Source organism: Gambusia affinis, linkage group LG15 (assembly GCF_019740435.1).
Source record: "Gambusia affinis linkage group LG15, SWU_Gaff_1.0, whole genome shotgun sequence".
NCBI classification, from domain to species: domain Eukaryota; kingdom Metazoa; phylum Chordata; class Actinopteri; order Cyprinodontiformes; family Poeciliidae; genus Gambusia; species Gambusia affinis.
Genome location: NC_057882.1, coordinates 17626044 through 17651597, shown reverse-complemented (window position 1 = coordinate 17651597; position 25554 = coordinate 17626044). Strand labels below are relative to the sequence as shown.

Sequence of the window (25554 nt, the reverse complement as noted above, 5' to 3'; positions counted from 1 at the left end):
GATCAGGGGTAATAAAACACGCGGCAGCCCCCACCGTCCTCCCTCCTGTAACGCCCCCGGTGACCCCAGCCTGCAGCCTGCCTCCACCGAGCTAAATTGCCTCGCTTCTCTCCCCCGTAACTGCTGGAGGCTCGGGTTACAAGAAAAAAGGAACATTGTTCTAGAAAATGCCTTAATCTGTCCTTGTGCAACTCAGAGTCTACCCTCTTTATTCCTTCTCCTTCCTCGTACGCACTTAAAAAAAAAAAAAAAGAGAAGAAAAAAATCATTCTCAATGAATCACTAAGTATACAAGCGAGAGGGGGACGGGGGTGGGGACCGAAAAGAGGGGAAACAGCTTTAAAAAAAGAAATAGGCTTCAGCTACAACTGGCTCTTTTTGTTCTAGACAAGATGGGGGGGGGGGGGGGGGGGGTTGATGGATTGTCACAAGGGTGGGGGTGTTGTGGGGGGGTTGGCTTGGTCTACAGTTAGTGCTGGGTTCAGGCGGGGCACCGAGTGCAAGTGTGTGTGTGACACATAGGGGAGTGACTACACTCGCACACACTCTTCCCTATTGGTAAGACGGAGCATGAGTCAGCACGCCCCGTGCTACAGTAGTACAGTTCGGATGAAGCGGGACCCCACGCTACCCCCTAATGCCCCCACCTCCACCCCTCTCCTCCTGCCGTCTCCCCCCCGCCAGCCGCCCGCCAGAGGCAGCGCGATGCCCACTCTGTCATTCTGGGACCCGAACACGCCTCTGTAATTTACTGGATCACTAACAGGTTCAACGGAAAGCAAGAAAATCTAAAGAAGTTACCTCCCTGCGTCTGTTTTCTATTTATTCTTTTTTTAAATTACGACACATTTAATAACTAACAAAATTAAACAAAGTGTGTTCAAGGCTGAAAATAGGGCAGTTATGTAAATACAAAAAGCAAAGGGGGTTGAGCTTTCTTTTCTCTCCGAACGCACGTGTGGATGAGTAGAAAGTGAGATTAGCGTGGGGCCCGAGGCCCCTATACTTACAGCTGGGGTCCCCTCTCCGGTGACATGGTGCAGCTTGGCCTTCTGGGCCTCCAAGTACTCCCTGAAGGGCTTCTGCAGTGCCGCACCCAGCAGAGGAACAGCGCTGTTTCCACCGACAAGAGGAGGATGAGAGGGTTGGGTGGAGGTAGAGGAGAAACAGAAAGAGAGGGAAGAGGTGGAGGGGTGGGGGGCAAAGAGACAGAGAAGGGGAGGATGGTGGCGGTGGGGTGATGGAGGGGAGGCGGTGGGGGGGGGGGCACAAATCACGTCACATCATTGTTACTCACCAGCCCAAGGGCAGCAACAAAGGGAGGCATGCCGTCCTGTCTCCGGTACTGTACAGACCCGGCCCCGCTTCCTCTCTCCGAGGAGAGAGAAAGACGGGGGAGAGAGCAACGAGTGCAACCCCCATCACCGCTCATCCTCCCCACACACAGACACACACACACACACCATAAAACATTCTCTCACAGATTTACAAAAAAAAAAAAAATTTAAAAAAGAAGAACAAAACTTCAGCAGGCTTAAACACTCAAAAACAAACCAGAAACCTGACAAAAAAAGGGGGTAAAAATAAAAGTTGGCCTCATGGTCCTCATGCGGCAGCTGCGGCACCAGTAGTCAGTCACATTTTCCTGCTCAGCTCGCCTCTACACACACAGACACACACACACTCGGCTTCCTCTCCCGCTCTACGCTCTCTCTCGCTCGCTCACATCGGTGAACTCGTTCACCTCCCCTGCAGTGCCTCCTCTGCCGCTGCAGCGAGGAGAAATGAATGACTTCTCAGAACTCTCACATTTATCATAGGCGGTTCCTGTAAGAACTGGTTTCAGCCAATTAATAAGGAAGTGAGTCGTACCCGAGCCGCGACGCCACTGGCTGAGACCCGGGGGGGCCGGCCCACTGGGGGAGGGCCGCTGCTGTAAGACAGCCCATATTAGGAAACCCTTTACAAAATGTAGTCATCGACTACAAGCATTCTACTTCGGCCCCCTCCCTCAATCCCACCACCCCTTTTCTTGCCCTCTTACACACGCTTAAGAAAAAAAAAAATGATGTGAGAGACTGCAGAGAATGGCCTAGAATAGCGAATCAGTGGCCCATCCCTGAGTTGGAGTTAGTGATTAATCTCTAAACAAATACACACTAAAGACCTCCACTAATTTTCTTTTATGGATGCAACACTCGCGCCCCCACCCCTGAGGTTTCAGACCAATGCATTCCTCCTTTTCCACGTATGCATCTTCTTCTTCTTTTTTTTTTTTTTGTTCGCATGGGGCAGCCACCATCAAAGCTCCGAGGCACATCAAAGATTTTAGGGCAGCGCTTTGCGTGGGCAGCCATGTCACATACGGTTGGGTTTATAGCTGATAACTTTCTCTCAAGGAGGCAAGTCATTTCCGTTCCTCCCCATCCCACACACACACACACACACCCTTACGTGTACACACACCTATCTCACGGTGAGAAAAGAAACACTTTGTGTTAAATGATTGTGTTTACGACAAGGAGTTCCCTTAATGATTAACTTTATTACAGGTAGTTCACATCCGACTTGTAGAGGAACATGAAACAGAACTCGTTGGATTGGACTCTGGTGTATTTTATGTTAAAGAACTCGTGGCAAAAAAAAAAAAAAAAGTTTGTTTTTTTTGGAGGGAAAAACTAGCCTTCAAACTCCCATCCCCCCCCCAATTTGAGCAAATTCCCAACACGTACACACACAACTTAAAATAAAGAATTTGGATCTGAAGAAAACCCTAAAATCAGTGTGACTAGATGGAAAGTTTCTGAAGATATACATTCATTTGGCGTGTAAAAGTGCAGAGGTGAGAACAAAGAGAGAAGAGTTTCAGAAATGGCGGGCGAATCATCTCCTACACGATGAGCAACACTGAGTCATGAGCCGAGCAAATCCACCAACAAAGAAGCTCAAAGCTTACAGTCTGCTGCAGAAAACACAACCACACAGTCCACGGCTCTCTGCTTTATATGTCTGGTCATTTTTCTATTTTTGGGAATATACATTTATTTTCTCCTGACAGGGTTCGTGGATAAAGCTGGATTCAGGAATTCCTCTTGTAGGTGTGTTGAGAATTTATCTGTGAGTACATGTGCTGAACATCTTTCTGTGGCAAAGGAGATCTTAATGGTCCAAGACAAAGTTATTCTTCTGTTAGACGGGATTAAAACTGTTTCTTTTTGTAATCTGGAAATGGAGAAAATAAAATAAAAAACTATGGAGAAAGTACAGAGCAAAAACTGTAAACACAGTTGTTTTTTTTCTTGTTGGAAAATGTAACAATAATTATTTTCAGGAGATTTTTTTGGAGGCAGAAGAGTAGAGCCATGTTTATTTAAAAATGTAAAACAGCAACAAAATGCCTTACGTGTCAAACAGAAACCAAATCAGTACAACTTATCAATTCATTTGAATAGAGGAAACTCTGCATAGGTAAAAAGAGGAATAAGGAAATTCATGGTGAAAATTTCTGAAAAACTATAAATCCTCCTTTAGAACTGAAACTGTGTTTCAATTCTGTGTTGAGTAAAATGCTCTCAATATTCTTTTAATTTAGTACTTACTGTAAATGCTATGAAATTCAAAGTTTTTCCGACTGAAAATAAAGATCACACCCATAACTTTAAGTGTATTTAATAAGGGGGGACAAAATTGTTCCGCATGTCCCATAAAGCTGTGCCCCACTTTTGGGTTCGTCACTGACAAACTAAGTCGACTATTTTAGTAATTTTGTGAAATATATGAATAACAACACAAATAAATGATGCATGTTGGTGTTTGGCGCACATGATAATCCTTGCAACAATATAAAAATTATTGACATTTTTTTATCAATCAAAAACAACAAGAGAATATAGAAAACTAAAATAATTTGGAGTGTGTGTGTGTGTGTGTGTGTGTCACTCGCTTCAGAATGCTGCAGATAAGGAATGAAGAAAAGCAGAAATAATAACAGCAAGGAAAATTTAAAGAGGCTGTAAATGTTTTATTGAAAAACTGTAAACACTTCCCACATTTAGATCCTCTGAAACATTTAACAAGTTAAATTATTTTAACTACACAGAAAAAAATAATATATATATATCTGTGTGTGTGTGTGTGTGTGTGTGTGTGTAAAGTCTTTTTTAGATTTTACAATTTTCATACATGTCACAAAATCACATTGCATTTATTTTTTTTTTACAATAAATTTTTATGAAAAGCCAAAAGTTGTTTAAAGAGTTGCTGCTAAAAATAAAAAAAATAGCATTTATTGTAAAAAGTAATTTATGTTTTTTTCTGCCTGAAGCTGATTTTGTACATAAAATTCTTTCAATTCTTTGCAAACTGAAAGGTGACATAATGAAATAAATCAGATACTCAAACTTAATGTCTTTGTTGTTGTTTCTTTTCATACGCAGATGCAAACATAGATTTGCTTTAAGGGTTAGATTAGATTTTAATGTAACTAACCACAGAAATTTAAAGGGAACCAGAACGTGCGTCACTTACGATCCATTCACACCCTATTTTCTTTCTTTGCTCTCCTCTAAACAAAGTAACACCGTCTCATTTGAGAGTACAGTCAGAAGAACCCTGCTCAGTTTGATCAACACTTTTTGAACATGAACTGAACTCATCCTGAGATCCAGGAGAAACCAAAGCCTTGCCACCTTCCTGTTGTACCACCAACACAATCCCCTTTTCTGCTTTTCCTGCCAGCCTCTCTGTGCGTTCACACAGTGCATCTCTGCAGCACATCCCAAAGCAACAATTACTAAATTATTTGTCAGATGGAATCAGTGTATTCTGTGAAATATGACAGTTCTGCCACAGAAGTAAAAATACTACACCAGGTTTAAATCCTTGTGCACACACACACACACACCCACACACACACACACATGATTTGCATAGCAGTTAAAGCGTAAAAACTCCAGCAAAAAAAAAAGTTTTAAAAATAAAAAGGAAAAGAAGCAATCAACTGGATAAAATTCTACAGCGCATGGAGGAAGTCACGCAACAAACACATTCACATGCATTTCTCCAGGTTTCCGATAAAGACATGTGGTAGATTGAGTTCTGTGGAGCACAATGACAAGTGAAAAAAAAATTAAATCTCTGTTGACATTTTCTGAAATATGTGTTCAATAATCTGGAAGGATGTGGTGTGGAAAAAAGCTCACGTTAAGTAAGTAAAGGAAGGAGGGAAAATCCCCCAGCTGTCTGCTTCCTGATTATTGTCCTGAAGGGTTAATGTGTGAGCAGCATTTCAGCCATCTCGTTTCTTTCTTTTTCTACTTTTTTTTTTTTTTTTTTAATGAACTATCATTTCCTGCTTCTGTTCATGGAGAATGGAGCATGTCTGAGTGTCCTGTGTTCGTTCTGAGAACGCTAAATTCCAAAGGCTTCGAGTCAGACGTGACCTTTGACATGTCTGTGTGCCACCTTTAGGATTCCCGGTTTCTTGTTCCTCGTGTTCACGAAATCCCCACACACACACACACACACACAGGCACAGTCACAGGACGACACACGCGGGCTCACGCACACACACACACACACAGTCATGCATGCCCTGACGTCCCGGGCAGAGGAAGATGGAGAACAACGGCTCCCATGACAGCCAAACGCTGGCCAGGTCCAACGGGTTACGACATCATCACAACAACAGGGTTAGGCAATCACTACTGTTACCCAATGCTCCACAGGGCCATAGTTCACACCTAACATAACAGCAGCAACGCTGCAAGAAGAACACACACACACACACACACTCAGGGTGGTGAGGCGGTGGTACAGAAACTGACCTCCTCACCGTCTCTGTGCACAAAACAAAAAGCTCTGAGCGTCTCTTTATGAGCCCGTTGTCGGGAGTAAACCTGCAAATCTGATCAGAAGATGGAAAACTGAGGAGCGGGTCATTCGGCAAATGAGGGAGGAAAATTGTGACTTGTGTGACAAATGTTTGCAGGTAATATCTGCCTGCGTGTTTGAGTGTGTTTGTTCCTCCTCCAGTCCGACCAGGCTTTTTTCCCAGTGACTTCACCGCTAAAACATGGAGCCCACTCCTGGACGGAGATCCCCCTGCCCAGCGTGTTTATCACATCCTTGTTTCAGAGCCATCTGTGTCAGCCAAAGCTCACACACACCCACACACACACCCACCCACACACACCCACACATGGACACATCCTCTTGGGGTACCCAGAAACACAGCCGCACTAAAATCACCTTTAACCCCATCTTCCTGCCTCAGCATGCCCACACAGAGCCTGCTGACCGGGGCGTGGAGGTGGGTCACTGGGTGACCACACCTGGACCCTGCAGCTGGTGGAAAAGCGTTTCTTCAGTGACTCAGAGGTGACAAATCCAGACAAGAGAACGGCAGGTCAGAAATAGAAGAGAGGGCAGATTATGACCTAGAAGGCACATCTGATTTTCCTAAAGTTATATTAGAAGAGTCACTTGCTGTATGGAGGTTGTGTTATTACCTATGTGCAACATTTACTGTATTTCAGGCTGTATTTACACATTACTAGTCCTACGTAACTAAGCCACAAGGTCACAGTGTGGATTGAGGAGTAAATCAAAACTACTCTAAAGTATAACACCTTGGAAAACAATTTAAAACGCTTAAATTGTTTACCTTTTCTCATGTTATAACCAGAAACAGTGAAAATTATTTGGGATCTTTTTTATATAGACCAGGGGTCTCACTTGTGGCTCGAGGCTCGCAAGTGGCTCTTTGGACTTTCCACGATGGCTTCTAATAACTTTAGCAAAAGTAATAAAGAACCAACTAATTTGTTATATATATATATATATATATATATATATATATATATATATATATATATATATATAAATAAAAAAATTAAAATTCCAGTTTTACTCGCTTTTCACATTTTTTTGTTGGAATAATTGGTTTAAATATACACAAAGAAAGGACTCCAACAAAGCAGTAATATTTTTCAGGTCTTTTTTTTTTGTCATTAGGTTGGAAGCTGCTTTTTCACAATCAACTTTATAGGGCAAGCGCTCACAGCGCACAGAGATACACAGAGACGTACTGTAGTATAAATACATAAATAATTTCTCCAAATCTCAAAGAAAGAAAGTGTAGCCACCCACTTTACTGCCAAAGATGTGGCATCTTTCTTTGATTAAAACCTAAAAATAGAAATAAAATGATGGTTCTATAGTAAAAAAACAAAAAAGACATTTTCTATAGTAGAAATTTATCCAAAAAAGTATTTTTTTTTCAAAAGATCATGTAACTAGTTTTCTTTCGCTGGACTATCATTACAGCCCTGATATGAAGTGGGACAGAAAAGATGGTGTTCTGTTTTTTTGCTATTGTTGTTGCAAATTAAAATCTCAAAAGTGTGGCATGCCTTTGTGTCAGTTAAAGCTAAAAATCCTTTTTGCAAAATAGCTGAAACTCAGTCAGACAGGCTGGAGAGTGACTGTGAACAGGATTTTTCCAGTCTTGTCACAGAGTTTGTGTAGAAAGTCTGACCTTAAATGTGCCGTAATGTGAAAAGAAAGAGGAAAAAAGACGAAGGGGTGTGAATATTTTGTTGCAATGAGCACAAACATGAAACTGTGGAGCTGCTTCAGTATACAGTACACTGCGGCTCTGTATTGTGCCTATGAGGCATGTCACATACACTGCTGCATGCTGCTCACATAACCACATGGGTTACAGTACAATGTACCTGGCAAAAGCCACAACATGCTCCATATCTTCTGCTCTCACAACTGCTCCTGCTGCTTCATACGTCAGAGCTTCAGCAGACGACAACAGAGCCAACAGATGGGTAACAAGATCAGGCACCCATTATTTTGTAAAGACGGTTGAAGCGAGACACAACCAAAACCCAGTTAAAATATGGGAACACAAGCATCTGCTGATTTCCTTTCGCATCTGCTCAACGTACAGTGAAGCTGCAGTCTGAGTTTACGCGCCGCGGACGTTGTGGTTAGAAAGTCAGCAAGCAAAAGCAAAGTGAAAGTGCTGGGTGTCTGCATGTCGGTGTGCATTGAGGTGCCTCAGGACAGATGAAAACGGCAGCAAGATTTAAACAAGATTACATCTGAAAAATACGGTCAAATATTCAGAAACAGAACCACGCCTCCTCTTACTATATATTACGCTAAGATGGAGCCGAGTCCTTCCCTCCATACATCTTAACAATGCTGCTCACACTTAACACTGGTCCCTCTGAGTGACTTGCTCTTTCAGAGGAGAAGATGCTGGTGGGGAACAATATGCCTGTTTTCACCGAGGTGTGACTGATACAAAGCTGGGAGTGAGAAAGGCCCGGATGTCTGCCCAGCTGCCTTCTGAGTCAGGTCCTGTCTGGGGTGACTCGCCTCCACAACACACACCAACACACGCGCACACACAACATCATGGCGACTAGTGAGACGTTACGGAGGATCTTGGGTTTTTCTGTTGGACGCTGCTGATTAAGAGTCTGAGGTCACGTTGTGTTCCCCCTGACAAATTAGCCGTTCTAAAAAGGAATCAGTGTCATACTGTTATCTAAAAACGACATGTAGGTCATTTGTCATCCGCTCATCATTTGCTGGAAACTTGGCCTGAACGTTCGCAGGACTCATCTGATGAGGGAGCAGCTTGTGTGTACAAAAAAAAAGAGAGAGCGATACAAGGATAGGTATGGATCATTATGAGAATCCCAGCGTAGAATAATATTGAGTCAAAATACTGCAATTACTCATAAAAATAACATGAATGTTTAACAAGAGCTAGATGCTTTCATTTATAACATATAAGAATTCCTCTTATTCCTGCTGAAACAACATATTAATTATTACACCTATAATAATTGTACATTTACGTTTATTTAAAATGTGTCTAGTCACATAATAGCAAAATTTATATGTTTCATTAACTAGCACAACCTAATTCAGGGACGACAGACTTATATATTTAATTTCTTTTATATGTTCAAAAAGGCGTGCAGTGAAGTAGCCACTAATTAAATTTCACTCCTTCAAGTTAAACTGTATTTGCATCTGTATAATATAAAATAATGTAACAATTTTAGTTCTAAGCGAGGGAATGAAAATGAAGCCATGTTACAAAAACAAATACATAAACTAAATACTGAATTTTCCTGCAAAAACATTACAACTCCTCCAATCTAACGTCCACCAGGTCTTGGTCGTCATCTTGCTTTTTACTGACACACCACATATTGCAGTGCAATTCTGAGGTTACAGTGAGTCATTTTCAGGCTGATTTTTTAAAATTAAAAAATCACAAACTGTTAAAACTAAAAAGCCAAATAGCTTTGACACAAATTAGCTTTTCAGCTAGCGGCTAAAGCAAAGTGGCAGCTAGCTTACAGTATTTTCTGACACTCATTTCTTTTGTCTCACTGACTCTAGCTACTGGTCAGAAATGTTCAAACACAATAATTCACAGCTTTTTGCACAAATTATTGCTCCTTGCATAATATATTGCAGAATTTAAATATGAAGTGCACTCTATAAGGTCTGTATCCAATTAAAAAATATATTTTAAAATGTTCTTGAATTAAATCATTTTGATAACCGGGACAACCAACCCCCTCTGAGCATTTGATTTTACAACTAACCGTAAAAATGAGAATCACACCAAATTGTAAGCTGTAATTTAATTGTACTGCTTGGACATCAGTTTGACCCATTTGTCAGCAGAAACCTCCTTCTAGAGTGTATGACCCCTCCGGATCACAGAATAACATCCGAACATCTTGAACAATTAACTAAATAAAAGTGACCCTCATCATAAAGTGTCGGCCATCTAGGAATGAAGATTTTTGAATTATTTGTCATGGTGGTGGTCACTTTTTTTTATTTTATTTTCTGCTATAACAAGCTTTTGATAAACATAAGATGTACTTCCCGGAAGAAAAAAAAAATCCTTGCACAAGTTCCACTATTGACATTACATTAGGCAGAATCAGACTTATCTGTTAATTGTATTTTTGTCCCCTCTTTTATGTTTTAAATAAAATTTTCTCTTCAAAGATGTTTGCTTGTACTTTGTACAGCTTCATAAAAATACCAGGTCAGAACCAGAACAACCAAACATGTCTTGTCCCTGATGTTGTTTACTAATCCCAGCTGCCCTCCGTGATTCTTGTGCTTCCTGTGATTCCAACACTCCAAATGCACAGAAAGCACAATTACCGTTTTATTCTTCCAGCACACTTAAAAAATATATATTGTGATCTCTTGCAGCAGATATAAACAGTTTGTCACTCAGTCGAGTTTTTATCACGGGAAATACATCCCATGCAATATCTTCTTTAATGGCTGCCGTTCGACCCTTCGGCCCGCAGGTAGACGTCCCACTGAGGCAGGGGTCTGCAGCCTGTGGCTCCAGAGTCACCAGTGATTCTTTGAACTTCCCACTGTGGCTCTTAATAACTTTGAAATGTTCTGTTCTTCGTTTTATCAGTGATTAGATTTGAAACCATGCCCTTCTTTTGGTATTTTTGTCACAAAATCTTTTGATAAACATCAATATTCCACAGAAGAAACATTCTTTCTTTTTGCCAAAGTTTCTACCAAAATAAAGTATTATTTTAAAACCTAAAAGAAAGAAAGTGGTGGCTCTTTAGAAACGAAAAATTTCCAAGAGAAGATATTTGTAAGCAATTGTAAGTTGTTTTATTTTGTTGTTCAAAATGTCACGTAACATTTGTGGATCTGAGCGAATTTCATTTAGTAGGACAGACGTCTAATCAGAAGCGGAAGTGGATATGATGGGAAAACGGACACCCTGCTGATCCCTGCATTAAACATAATGACGGCATAACAGAGTCTGCTGCAGGCAGCCGAGGCCCTCTAACGCTGCGACTGTCATGTTCATCATCTTATTGGAGGAGTTTTGGTTAGCAGTGGAAGGAATGATCAATGCCATCTTTGTCAGAGCGCTTTTCAGTGACAAAATTTCTCCATTTCTGCAGACTTAACGAGCAGGAAGACTTTACTCATGAAAACAGGAGAGTAAGCGTGTATATATACATTTTTCAGTTATAGGTTTTTCTATAAAAGAAAAAGAAACTGACTGATTAAGACAACTAATTGCCCCAGGTAAATGTGGGGAAGGAGAGAAAGCCAAAAAAAAAAAAATCCCTTCATGGTAGGTGATTTTTAGATCTCCCAGTTGCTTCTAGTGAAGACAGCCACACATTCACTTTGAAACTATACAAACCTTGTTTCCATATGAGCCAGGAGTGTGTGCGTGTGTGTGTGTGTGTGTGCGTGTGCGCGCGTGTGTGTGTGTGTCTAAGATGGGTGAATATGTCAGTGGAAACAAGCTGTAACAGACGTTTTCTTTCTCCCCTCACACACCACCAGTTCAGTACGTGTACACAAATAATAGAACCAGTGTGAATACCCAGAACAGTGTGATTTGCATAAGTACAGAATTTCACTTCTCTACTTATACATTTATACATGAGTATAATAGAAAACAGGAAATGAGAGGCAAGCTAAAAGAAGATAAAATTAACCACAAACGTCTTCTACAGCTTGTGATTAAAAATATATTTTCTTCTTTAGATTTAAGTCACTTTCTCCTGGTTTACCTTCTAAGCGTGCCAATTTCAGTTACAAAAATAATTTTTCTTATCTATTTGCAGAAGAACAAAATGACAAGTTGAACGAGTGAGCCTTAAAGAATGTGTAAGAGCTTACAATGTTTATCAAATCTTAATAGATCGTTTCATTTAGATTTGAGGAGTTCTTGGTTTAAGAAGCACAAATAATTTTGTAATGGAAGGCATTAAAAAAGCAACGTGCAACATAAGTTGAATGATCCACTCATTACTTTCCGTGAACTTTGGTCTCTGACCTCAACATTTAAATTGCACCTAATATAAAAACTGTGCAATGATTCAGTTCATGTGCTAAATCAAAGAGTCTACACCTACTCCCAACGGTCTGCAGGGTCCCTTCTAAAAACAAGAGAAGACCAGAATGAGGTCACGTCCCACTGCTGATCAAAAGCTGCACTAAAGATAAGAAAAATAACTGAAATCACCTACAAGAACCGTTTTCATCAAACACTTTCTGCAACTGTACCTCACTATCATCGCACGTCACATTAGTTTAGCTCCTCAGGATGAGATGAAGCAGCTGCAGGACGATTTGAGACTTCAGCTTTTGTTATCCGTTCAAAATGAATCATTGTCGCCATAAAAAAAAAGACAAAAAAAAGAGAGAGAGAAAGGGTTTTGTTCTCCTGCGTCAATCAGACGGTTCAAATAATCGATCAACGTTTTCTTTTCAGCACACTTAAAAATAAATTAGAAACAGTAAGTTTCTTGAACTTACTGTTCAAGAGTCCCCCGGACCGCTATGTATTCAGAAGGGCTGCATCAACTGATTATTTTAGTTATTATTCTATTGATTACTCGATTAATCGGAAAAAAGAATTGGCACACCTTGTAGATTTTTAATTTGAGCCTTTTTATAAAATATTAGAAACACATAGACAAATTAATTAAATTCCTTTTATAGATTAAAAAAATGCACATTTTACTGTCTAACATGCAGCAACATGGCATTTCTTTAGTGTGTGCTTGATCATTTGTAGCAAAAGATGCATCTGTGGAAAGCGCCGCCGTTCTGTTTGACTTAACATCAACAGTGTAGGACTAATTTGTTGATTCATTTTTGAATTAGTAACAACTGGAGAATAATAATAGGAGAATTTTCTTAACAGAAATTGAATCAGATTTAGCTAAAACTGCCACTTGAGGAGTTCTGGGTAGAACATATTCAGACAAAACATTTTTTTTGTTTGTTTTTTTTTTTATCTTAAATACAAAGTATATATTTTGTAGAGTTTTGGCCTGTTTACTGCTTTGAGTATATTATTCCTTCAGCAAATGGCATTCTTTAGATTCTGAATAACCCAGTTGATAATTAATTGATTACTAAATTAGTTGCCGATTATTTCAATAATCGTTTTATCCGATTAAGCGTTTCAGCTAAATTGCTCAGAATCGTCTACAGGCGTAGATGTGCGTGCTACATGTGTCATCGGGTTTGGTGTCATGCTTTGGTTAGCTTCATCTGAGATGAACCGCAGCGCACAAACATTGGCTTTAAGAACAAATTAGGCACGTTCTAAAAGTTTTTCAACGATTTCAAAAGCTGAAGTGGTTTAAAGTGCGGCATTGTGTTCCCTGAATTCACTCTATAAAGTTATACAGATTGTCTGTCTGCTACATTTTCCTCTGAGTGAACAGATAAAACTTTTAGATCATGTCTGTGTGAGTTAAAGGCTTCATGTAGCAAACCTTTTGCTGTCCAGCCTGTTTTAGAGGTGTTAAGACAAGACAAACTCTGAAATAATACATACTGCTGTTGAATCTAATTTCTACGCATGTTACATGGAAGCTCTATTTAAAACGCTCTAAATAAATGGTGCAAACTGAGGCAGAGCTCGTTCCTTCTGGAGCTGCACTCATGACTAAAATGAGATCTGTTTGTATTCCTTTACAGCTCATTACTGACATCGGAAACACAGAATATTCTATTTCAAAATGCTTACAAATAAAAGATATTTTTGTTATGTATTAATTTCCACCTGTTTAAATTTTAGCATTTTATAAACATCTCCCTCAGATTTAGGTTGAAAGAAATCATTGAATTACCAAAATGTTTCTTCAAATTGGAAGAAACATTTTAGAGTGACTCTGTTGAAACTAATGGAGAATCTGTAGAGGTAGCTGAGATTAGGGTGATGGAACGGAGGCTTTCCAGCCTCAAAGACATATCATCAAAATACGAGTGGAAGAAAAAAGCTGAAGGTTTGATTGTTGTAACACCATGTAACATTTTTTTACACAACCTTTCTTACGTGTATAAATATTTTTTCCCCACGGTGTTCATAAATAATGTGTAAATTCACATGGATAAATTTCTCTTTTTTTTTTACTATTTTTACTTAGTTCTTTTTAAATGTAAAGAGATTTGTCCTTTTTTCCCCACCTCTAGGTTGATAATTTGAAATCTAAATCCTCCAAATTTCAGTCTTAACTCTTTCAGGTTGGAAGGCCTCGTAGGGGATCACCCTAATCTTCAGATCCCTCCACAGGATCCCCATCAGATTCAAGTCAGAAATCTGTTTGGGTCACTCAAAATAGTTATTATTCCTCCCAATCAGAAGAAACAAAATTAAAGGATTACGCTGGATCTAAATCTGTTGGGGTTATCAGTATATAGATGGAAAATTGGAGGAAAAAATAGAAACAAAAAACAAAGTCCTTTTATTTGTACGCATTTAGAAATCAAATATTCAGAATGCTTGTGATGTCAGTAATGAGAATAACCCCAGAAGGAAAAGAATCCGTTTCTATTGGTAAAATTTCTTGAAAGTGTTTTTTATTATAAATGTGACATGCATATCAATTGTATTTAACTGTAAATGTAGGAAAATCAGACTTTTAGATGAATTAAGTAATAGAAAGATACTAAATAGACCCATTTTAAAAGGTAGTTTCTATGTGTTTAGGCCTCAGGTTGTAGGATTACTCACTTTTAAAGCTCTTGTTACAGTTAAGGTGTTAGGAACTAAACTAAGTTTAAAGATTAAAGTTTTGTGTGGATGTTTTAACTTTGCATTTTTATAGATCTTTTCATTTTGCACAGGTGTGACAGCGTATGAAACATGTTGTACGGAGAGATTTTATTGCTTTATTTTGTAATTCTGACAGATTTCTAACAAAGAAACTAAAAAAAGCAACGTTTGCATTAAAAACTACCACTTCAGTAAAGCATTGAGCTCTTACTTCTTGGGGATAAAAGTCTTACCATTTTGTTACAGATTGTTTTAATAAAACAAAACAATGTTCCAGGTAAAAGCCTTTTTTTGGTGCTGAAGGAAGACGATGGAAACTCACAGCAGTTCTTTTGGGATCCAAAAAGGCTAAAAAGACAACTTGTTTTAACTTGTTTAAACTTATAATTAAAGACGTGGATTTGGCCTCGACTTGGAACTGCCGTGCAAAGATTCGCAGCTCATCACTGGTGCCCACCTCTGCTATGATAGTTCACACTAGCGAACCTCCTCACGCAGTAACAAGAGCTGCCTCCTCGGACCTCCTGAAGCGGACAGCCTGGTGCTGCAGGAGCAGCAACCCGGCGGCCCAGTGTCCCGGTAACGGATTCCTGCCTTGGAGACACACTCACATGGCAACAGGTCCATCCTGGCTCAACACATCAGTCCATGCTGGTCTGGATTCTCTCTTTCTGCTTTCGCCACCAGAGTATGACAGAGCGACGCCCTCCCATGACACATGCATGGTGGATTTATCAAGTTTTATGCACGATGTGGAGATCAATCAATCAATCAATCAATATGATGGATGACTGAGGAGATGAAACTATTGTCGTGATTAGTTATAATATTTCAGTTAGATTTTTTTCTCTCTCTCTGCAACATTTGTAGGAACTCATGTCCGTCCCTTCAAGGACTGGGTGATCAAATTGATTTTATCGACGAATCAAATTTTTGGTTTTTGAAGATTAATTTATTCTGCTAATATTCAACTGTATCCTCAGAATGAAATAAACATTCTGGCAACCAGGCCGCAGTACTTCTCCGTACAAGTCAAAGAAAGGTGATGGAAATAAAGGCCACTTTTTGAAAATATTTTCTGTCACTCGTAATTTCTATTTTAGAGAAGAAAGCAAAAAAAAAAAACAAAAAAAAAAAACACGTTGATTTAAATCAGAAATCAGCACAGGATTTTTTTACATACTGTATATGCATGGATATGTAAGTCTGCGTGTATATGTGTATATATATGATTTAAGTATGTTATATTCTGAAAACCTAATAAATATATATATATAAAAAAAATTTTAAAAAAAGGAAATCGGCTATGTTATGAAAAATAAATACCCGAAAAACTTCATTTTATTTTTAAGCCATATCCTGCGGCTCTCCCCCAACAGTTAGTGAGTTGATGTAAACAAGTCTGAATCCCAAACACTTCCATCCGACGGCCCTCATCACTGTAGCTTTTCTCAAAGTGAAGGCTGGAAAATCTGGCACAAATAACGAGCGAGTAGCTCAGCCTCAGCGCAGCGTCTCGCTCCAGATCAAACGACAGGACTGAGACGACATGCCAAACACCGGAACGCTCCCTGCTCCAGTCCTGCATGCGCTGGATGACTTTTCAGTCTTTCCTGCTTTATGTCATCAACTTGCTGGCTGACGAAGCCTGGGCTGAAAGAAGAGAAAGGAGGGCAGGGAGGAGTAGGCACAGAGAGAAAAAGATAAATCTGTTGCTCTTGTGTTGCATGAAGGGGAGCCGTGATCCACTGCCAACTCTCTGAAGTGCATTCGGAGTGGTCAGCTTCACAAGACCTTCAGGATGTCCTCAGTTATTTGATTAGAAAATCCAAAAAAGTCTGAAGTTGAACTTTAGGGCTGCATTTCGCAGTGATGATTTAGGAGCAAAACACTTCATCCCCACAGGAGTACCATACTCAACGGTGGTTGTTGAAGTGGCAGCATCATGCTATGGGGTTAGTTTCCTTTGGCGAAGGCATGTTGTTTTTGTTTATGGCTCAAATACAGCATCTGGTAAAAAAAAGTTGAAGAGGAAAATAGATTTTATTTGTCAGTAAAAACAAAAAAAGCTAAACTGAACACGAGGTCGTCATAAAGGACTTCCGGCGTTATCGTAAAGGATCTTCTAAAATGTGTAAAAAATAAACATAAAAAAACTGTATTCTGCTGAATAGTTTCCAAAAAGTAAGCTTGGTTCCAAAACAACATCAACAAAAGAATAACATCCACATGTTCAAACACTGGGGATGGCAGCATCATGCTGTGGGCTCACAGCTCCCTGCACAAGATGCCTCATTTTAAGCTAAACAGTTTTGACCAACACTGTTTTATCTTTCACCAGGTATTATTTAAAAATTAAAAATAATAAAAGTTTTATTGCCTAATTTGATCCTACTTTTTTTGTTTCATTTCTATTTTGTCATTCAATATTTACTTAATCTGTTCATAGGATACTTTTTATTATTAAATTATGAAATATTATTGGCACCTGAATGACAGACAACTCCTAATATATGTCTTGTTTTATAACAATGATGTTAAAGTTAGTTCTTGAGATGGAAGTCTGTTTTTTTTTTGCCAAGGTGGTTGGATTTATAAAAGGCTTTGATATCATTTTTAAACCAAAACCTTCAAGATGTAATTAGAAATCTGAAGATAAAAAGAGATTTCATTTGAAGCAAAGCACACAAAGCCTTTCGAAGCATTTCTGAATTGATCAGTTTCATAATCCTCTTCACAAATATTTAAATGTAAAGGTTAAAACTAATTCATTTGAATAAAGTTAAACTTTTGAGCAACACTACCATGCCCACGTCTTACCCTCTTCTGCCTGAGAGGACTTTAGTTCAACTATTTTTTTTTGCGTCACATAGTTTTATGATTTTCAGAATGTTCTTTAAACTTTGTAAGCAATATTTGTTATGTGCATAAATTTATCCTTTATAACTTTTGTTGTTCAAGTCTAGATTTTGACCTGCCTTATGAAACTTGGTGGCGTTATGAGAGGGCTGTGGACAAGAGATGTCCTCACAATCTAACAGCTTTGCAGAACTTTTGTAAGGCAGTGTGAGCAAGTATTGCCCCGTCAAGATGCAACATGTCGAAAACCCATGTGAAAGCAGACTGATTGTTGTAATTAAACCAAAAGATGATTTTAGCAAAGTAATACTTTGAGGATGTGCGCCATCATGCAACATGGCTATTACCGCTTTCTATTTTGATTTGTTTTTAAGAAAAATAATCCACATTGTGGACTAAAAAAAAAAAAAAAAAAAAAGCAATGAAATTGTTTTATTGTTTGATCACAAAAGCAAGAAGCGCACGCATTGTTTCAGCCTCTTTGATCAGTCATAGCTTGCAGAATCTTGTCCTGAATTAAAACATCGACTGGACACGCTGGAAGAGGAGACGTCTGCACATTAGTCCCAGGATGTTAGCAAGTCGGATCAGACACCACGCCGCATCCCGACCTCAATATCAGCTTTAGCAATCAGCCCAAAAGGCAATTGAGAGGGGGCGGTTATTGTGTCTCTGTAAGAGTTCAAAGTCGTCCCGCCGTTATCATCATCATCCTGCCGCTGCTTAAACACTAACATATTTAGCTGTAAATGCTTTGCATGTCGAAGGGGACGGTGAGCTGTCTGCCTGGGAGGCACAAATCTCTCCAAAGTATTTACGAAGAACTAAGAACTCGCAGTTCCCAAGAAAAAGCACAGCAGTTTATTTAATTGAGTAATTGTCAAGGTATGTGACTTATTTTTCGGCGTTATCTCCTTCTGACTGAACATCAAAACAGTGAGAGTTGCATAGCGTAAATGTGAGTCATTACATTTTAGATGAACAATAAAAAGTAGAGAGCATATAGCTGAGCTTCACATCAAAAAAACAAAAACAAAAAATACATCAGGTGTCCCGCAAGAAGCGATGAATAAAATAAATATATTTATTTTTGTTTTTGCATCTTTTAGGACATTTTTAGTGAACCTGAAATTTAGTGGCATCATTTAAGACAATAAAAACTTTATCTTCTATTTAAAAGTATTTACTAATGACAGAAAACTTTCACAGATGAAAACGAGGCTGTGAAAATAAGTCAGAGGACATTACCAACATGAGGAACTGTTTAGAAATATTGTGTGTTGCCAAAACAAATCAAAGCGAAAAAACGGAATAATGCTTGGAAACATTCAACAACAATCAAGAGAAAGAAAGGAAGAAAACTTCGCTGATATTTCTGCGCACCCAATCTATCTTTACTTTTGAAGAATCACACTTTTAATCCGATTTGATCACAACTTTCACATTTACCCAAAGAAATATAAGACCAATCAAACAAAGCAATTCCAAACACTCATAAGTCCAGAAAAAGGAGAAAACAAACTGCGAGAAACCGAATTAGTATGAATGAGGGGAATCACCAAAAAGGTTTAATTCAACAAAATTCTCATTCAGACCGAAACTCACTGGACCCTGAAAAAGTCACTGAGTACAATAAATTATTCAAGGACACACACACAAAATGAGAATCATAAAGAAAAAATAATAATAATAATGTGTGCAGAAAATAATTGTGCTGTGTTGAGAAGGCTTTCAGTTTGTGCTAAAAATGTTTTAAATCATTTTTCAGTCCAATCTTGTCTAACACCGTCAGAATGTACAGCTCTGAACTCTGTGTTCTCTGAAGGTGTGTGTGTGCGTGTGTGTGTGTGTGTGTGCCAGGGAGTTCACCTAAAAGGCAAAGAGAAAAGGAGGACTTTTATTTATAAAGTGAAGTATTGCTCCGTGTCATGTGAGAATGAGATCACCAGAACTAAAGTCCAAGCAAAGCGACTTCAGGAACTGACAAACACCGTCCTCCACGACTGAAGAGACTGAATCCAAAGCCAGCAAATAATAAATAAATAAACAAAAATATCCTCCTTTCAAAGAAAAAAAAAAATGTTTTCACAGTTGTGAATTTTTTGCACAGTTTTAGCTTGAGTCTCACAGAGTGTTATTCTATCTCAGCCTTTGCTGTGTCCCCACATTTACGTACAACATGAAACAACGAAGGGTAAAAACCCATTTGTGGCTGAGGTGAGAAGGAAAGAGGATACAAGAATTTGCATTTTTATCAACAATGGAGAGGTGAAACAGCTACACACACCGGGTGTCCAGTGTGTGTCTGCGTGTGCGCAAGGAGCAGAGAGGGGGGGAGGACAAGAGCAGGTGCTTTCTGTAACCATCAAGGTGACTTCGAGCATCTTTACGGTTATGACCGTGGTATGCCAGCTCAAAAAAAAAAAAAAAGAGGTATCAAGCGGTGAGGCTGTCACTCATTCATAAGGCGAAATATGACTGAAAGCGAGAGTGTCTTATAGAGAAGCAGGGGTGAAGGCGGAAAGACGTTCTTGGGGAAGGAAGACGACGGTTGACAAGTTGTAGAAAAAAGGGGGAAACTTCCAGCAGAGTGAGTAAGACTGAAACCTGTCAATAACCAATCAACTGCTGCACACACTCTGCAGCCCACTGAACCGTGACAGCCGGAGAGCACAGCACAGAAATACTCTATCCATCCAAGAGCTTTTCCTCTTAAAGCTTGGGTGAACCGATCTTCAGCTATCAATAGGAAAAAGTAGAAGTTGGCAGAAGCACAGTTTCCTTCGACCCAAAAATAAAAAATAAAAAATTAGATGCGCTTAAATCCCTGCAAACATTTTCAGTAAAGCAGAACACGTATTTCTATGTGGCTCGTTTGTCAGATTCAATGTAGCTTTTGAAAATAAATACCTTTAAGCAGGTATTAGACATGCTTTTCACTGAGTCCATATTTCTGAATTTTTCTTAATAGCATTTTATGTATCCAGTTCATTTTATGTATCTACTGTAACATAATAATCTTAAAGGTTATGACTTTATTTACTGTAGGGAGGAAAAAAATCCTCAGAATTAACAGAAACAAGAAATGAAGATTGAATTCTGTGAGAAATTAATATTTCACTTAGTAAATTGAGATAAAATAATATGCTTAAATAAAATTAGATATTATTTAATAGGGCTAAATATAGCCATATATATTCTTTTTCAAAATATTTCATTTTACTGTGAAAAAGAAACCCCAACGTGGCAAAAAAAAAAAACCCAAACTGATGCAATCTTCTCCTCCGATTTCAACACTGCAGAGTTGTGAATAGGACTAAGTGTGTTGTAAGATTGTAAGAGTTTAAAGTATGTGAATTTCTATGATCATCTGTGTGTAACAAGCAGCACTCCCACTAGCAGCAGGTGTGTCCAGGGTAGTTTCCCATGACATCTCTACATGGACAAAAATGGTGTCCATCTGCCAGCACACCCAGCCACAAATCCGCTTCAGCTTCTTTTACACACCAACTCCTTTGGGAAGTGGTGCTGTGGATGCTGTTTCCAGCAGCATCATCCCGCCAGATCATCTATGACTTGTCTGTTTGCTGCTAGTTATCAAACAGAGCGTCTTCATGCGCTTTTCCACATCTCTGAGTAATCTGGAAAAAATCCAACAGGACCAACTGGTCAAGCGAAATTAAACAGCCCACTTTACTGAAAACAGACGTTCAGCTGAGAAAACAGTGACAGACAAAACCCTCTGGGGTTCTCACAAGGCCCAAATTAACAAAAATACAGAGACGGATCAATATTTACTCCTCTTCCACATTTTTTTCAACCATAAATAAGTAACAGTGAGACTTATTTCACAGAGATATGCTGAATTTCCCGGCAGACTTTTTTTTTTGTGACATTTTAACTGTTTACATTTTTTCCTATGGTCACTTTCAGGTTTTACACTTTATTAATACATATTACTAAAGTGAAAACGAGAAATATGACTGAAAGCACATATTTATATATATATATATATATATATATATATATATATATATATATATATATATATATATATATATATATATATATATATATATATATATATATATATATATATTATTCATATTGGACCATTCCTGTGGGTTTTGGGAATAAAATGCTGAGAAAGTAGATGAAAGTGAAAGATTAACTATCAGGTCACTAAGGTGAAATTATGTTGACAAAAATTATTGGCAAAATTAAAAGTAATCAGAAATAGCAGAAAATAGACTTGAACTAAAGAACTAATGGTCTCTTCTGGAAGAAAAGAGAAAATATAGACAATACCCACTAATATAGCAAATCCTACTGGTGTATTGTATCGTTTATCATTTATTATGATACATTTCTTGTCATAATAAGATTTACTTTAATTATTGCTGTGATAAATTCCAATTAATGATGCTTAAACCCCTTCAAAACTGTCTATATTGTTGGGATTGTTAAATGAGCTTTTTAAATGAGAGAAAATATAAGTACCAAGAAACTTAAAAATATGATTAAATATAGTTATTGTGTGCAGACTGGCGATGTAAACCGCCTTTCTTTGGGTGACTGGTGTCCTAAAGAAGCGAATTGCAAGTAGGAGTATTTTTCAAGAGCACTATTGGTATTTGTGGGGCTTTGATTGCTGTGTCATGCAGTGACAGCCATACAGCTCACCTAAAAGAAGAAGTAATAATAATAAAAATCACAATAGTACCACAAAATATTGCGATAACATATTAAGTTCATATCTCCCTCCACAAGCATTCCACTGCAGATGTGTTTATTTTCTTAAAAACTCACATGCTTCACAAAACCCTGCTGCAAAAACAGTCCTCACCTCTCACCTGATGCTCTCCACACCTCTTAATTTGATCTGTCTGACCTACGACACGTGACTGCAGTACGTTGCACAAGAGGGGTGAAGAAGACAGCGTGTTTTTGGTGATAGACAAGAGAAATAGCATCTTGTCCTGCGGAGGAGCTAGGACATGTTCATGCTCATAGTCATCCAGTGGAAAAATCCAAGTCATTAATCATCCAACTGAGAGGAGCAAGAGCTCAAAAGGGAAAGAAAATGTGACAAATCTCTAAAAGACCAAGAAGAGTTCATGAAACAACCAACTGATGACCTGAGCGACCAACCAGGGGGCACCTGGACTTTCTAGCTCTGCTCCAACACTTTAATTTGACATTGCCTCCCATCACATGGGATGCTTCTGGATTGCAAACACACACACGCACACAATCAGGCTTACTCACCCAATGAGAGAGACCATCTGCTCCACAATGTGCTTGCTGAAGGTGATGATCACAAACAGTTTCTGTATGACAAAGAAGCACACAGAGAAGGAACGAGTCAGTTACTGAGACATAAGGGTCGCTGCTGAGGTGTTGAACAAGGCGCTGTGTGTGCATCACAGTTTGACCGGTAATAACACCCCCCGCTCATCCACCCCCAATCACCCCTCAACCACCACCATGAGTCGCATCATCATGCCCAAACCCATGCCTTGTTAGGCTGAAGTGGTTCTGGTGAAAGCCGGCAAGAAATTTGGTCACGCAGGGCAAGAAATGAAAGGCCTTGGCTGCGTGACACATCGCCGACACAACGCACTGGGTCAGCGTTTCAAAGAGGCTGTCAGCAGAACTTCAAGAGTGTGTGTGTGTAAGGAACACAAGGACAGAGGAGTGGAGGAATCAAAGGTGACGTGTCACCGCTTCAGAGGGGGGTCTGGATTCGGTTCCTGTCCGGCTTGATTGCTGCTTAGTCACTGAGACAGCAGGGGAGAAGAACCAACTGGAGATCGCAGCGGCCATCTTGGCTCGAATGTGCTTGGTGGCTTGTCGGGGGACCAGGGGCTCTAGAACATGCACACAATAACTGCTACTTATTTTAGTTTTTGCTCCTTTATGGGCATTTATTAGAACATAGTGCCAGAAAATAAACTAACATTTTTATATTAATGCCCAAGCTAAGAAACGTTCAACTTTGGTCTGCTTATTTTTAGTGAATGTAAAAGTTTAGAGAAAGTGAAAACTTTCATAGTGATTGTCCCCCAACACATGAAAAAAAAAAAGATTGAATCCTTCAGTGGCAGCAATATCACTATTATTCTCCTTTATTTTTAGGGAAATTAGAAAATATGCATTTTTAGAGGAGACTAAAGGTGATTTTACAGAATTTCTGCTTTTAATTGCATCTTTACATAAACTACATTGAAAAACTTGTTTGGTTGATGTTTTTAGAACAATTCTATATATATATATATATATATATATATATATATATATATATATATATATATATATATATATATATATATATATATATATATATATTGTATATATATATATATATATATATATATATATATATATAAATAAACATGTCAAATTTCACTCACTCTTGTCAAGTTCAAGGAAAATACAATGTTGCCCAAACAGGACATATCAGATAAATAATCTTGTATGTTGAGTAGCCAGAGGCTATAAAAACGGCTTATATTTGAACCAGAGCTCTTGCATTTCTCACAAGCGCGTGTGCAACTCAAGATCAATGGCAATTATAGGCAAATACATTTTGAGTGATCTAATTATGTTTGTTAACTCTAAAAACTGGCCAGATAGTTTGTCTTAATAACTCCCAGCGAAGGAGAATAATAAATATCTAGAATTCAAAATTGCTGAGCTCAGATAAAGTCGACACAGTGCGATGCAGGTGAATAAGCAGAAGTATGGTAACCACGGCAGCGAGCTCGGTACCAATGACCACGCTACACGTCATTTTAATTTCATGTGCCAGGGCGCTTTGATCAGTTCTTTGTTTTAGTGTTCGCTCCCAGCTTATGCAGCATGTAGTCCAGGTCCTCCATGTATTGTCGTTTGCTTGTCCCGCTCTTTTTGTGTGGCTGTTCAGCTTCTGTGTGAGGCCGTAGGTCAAACAGAACCGAGGAGAACACATTTTCTACATAAAACAATTACTGTTACTTATTGTCATTTATTGGGCTTCCTCGCACTACAAAGAGTAATGTCAGGGGTGTTAGATGTTGGCAGGGAAAATTATTTTGTTTAAACTCAATTTGACTAGGATTTAAAAGATGATGCGCGGACGTGTTTGCTGTGAAAGGGGAAATGTTTAAATGTTTATGACTGTTATTTTTTCTTAAACATGGAGGACAAGACAGATGATTTCAGGGTAGAAATAAAGACGGTGTTCATAATTTTGTTAGGGCTGAAACAAACGATTATTCTACTAATCAATTAGTCTGACAATTAATCAATGCACATTCTGTTGATTTTTTTTTATTTAACCATTTTAGCCTATTTTATAGGACATTAGAAATGCATTAAGACATGCAAATAACACATATATAAATTCATTTTAAGTAAGAAAATAAGCATTTTATTGCCTAAAATGCAATAACAGCATTATTTTAGTTTTCGTGATTATTTGTAGCAAATTTTTAACGACATGTGAAAAGCTTGGCCCTTTCTGCTCGACTTACAATAATTAATTAATAAATACAGTGCAGGGTTGATATGATGAGTAACCGACTGACCGATTAGATAACAAAAGGTGCTTAATAGGAGACTTTTTTATTTTTTTATTTTACAGAATAAAATACGGAAGCTGAACTGCTGCTAGAAAACTTCTGGGTTGAAGATATTTACAGACAAAGGAGGTTTCTTTTAAATACAAAATGCTAGTCTTGACCAAATCACTAATTTTTTGTTTTTTTTCACCAAATGTCCTCTTTTGAGTTTGTATTCTCTAGTTAGCAATTAATTGATTGCTAATTAATTAATCTCAATTAACTCGTTTCCTGGAGCGTTTAAATCACGTGATGCACGATTCTAAAACTTGACTAAGTCTGTTGAATAAGTGCTAAACTCACACTAGTTCTACTTAAAACCCCCGATCAAATTAATCTAAATTAAACACATAATTGTTTTTTAAAACAAAGTCAACTGACTAAATTCTAACGGGTTGTTTTCACAGTGTAGAAATACAGTAATTCCCTTGATTAAAGGAACTGATTTTGGCTTTCCTTGTAGTG

General features: G+C 38.5%; 1 protein-coding gene across 3 annotated transcripts in view; it reads right to left on the bottom strand.

The window, feature by feature from the left end:
• LOC122844971 (vacuole membrane protein 1-like) overlaps positions 1-25554 on the bottom strand; it is an 85850-nt gene that overhangs the window by 14106 nt on the left and 46190 nt on the right. For 2 of the 3 annotated variants that reach the window (XM_044140887.1, XM_044140888.1), the window contains exon 10: positions 22757-22818. In XM_044140887.1, coding sequence (XP_043996822.1) covers positions 22757-22818 — 62 coding nt within the window. Of the gene's footprint in view, positions 1-1010; positions 1114-22756; positions 22819-25554 lie in introns of all 3 variants that reach the window. The other variant, XM_044140886.1, reaches the window with a different exon arrangement.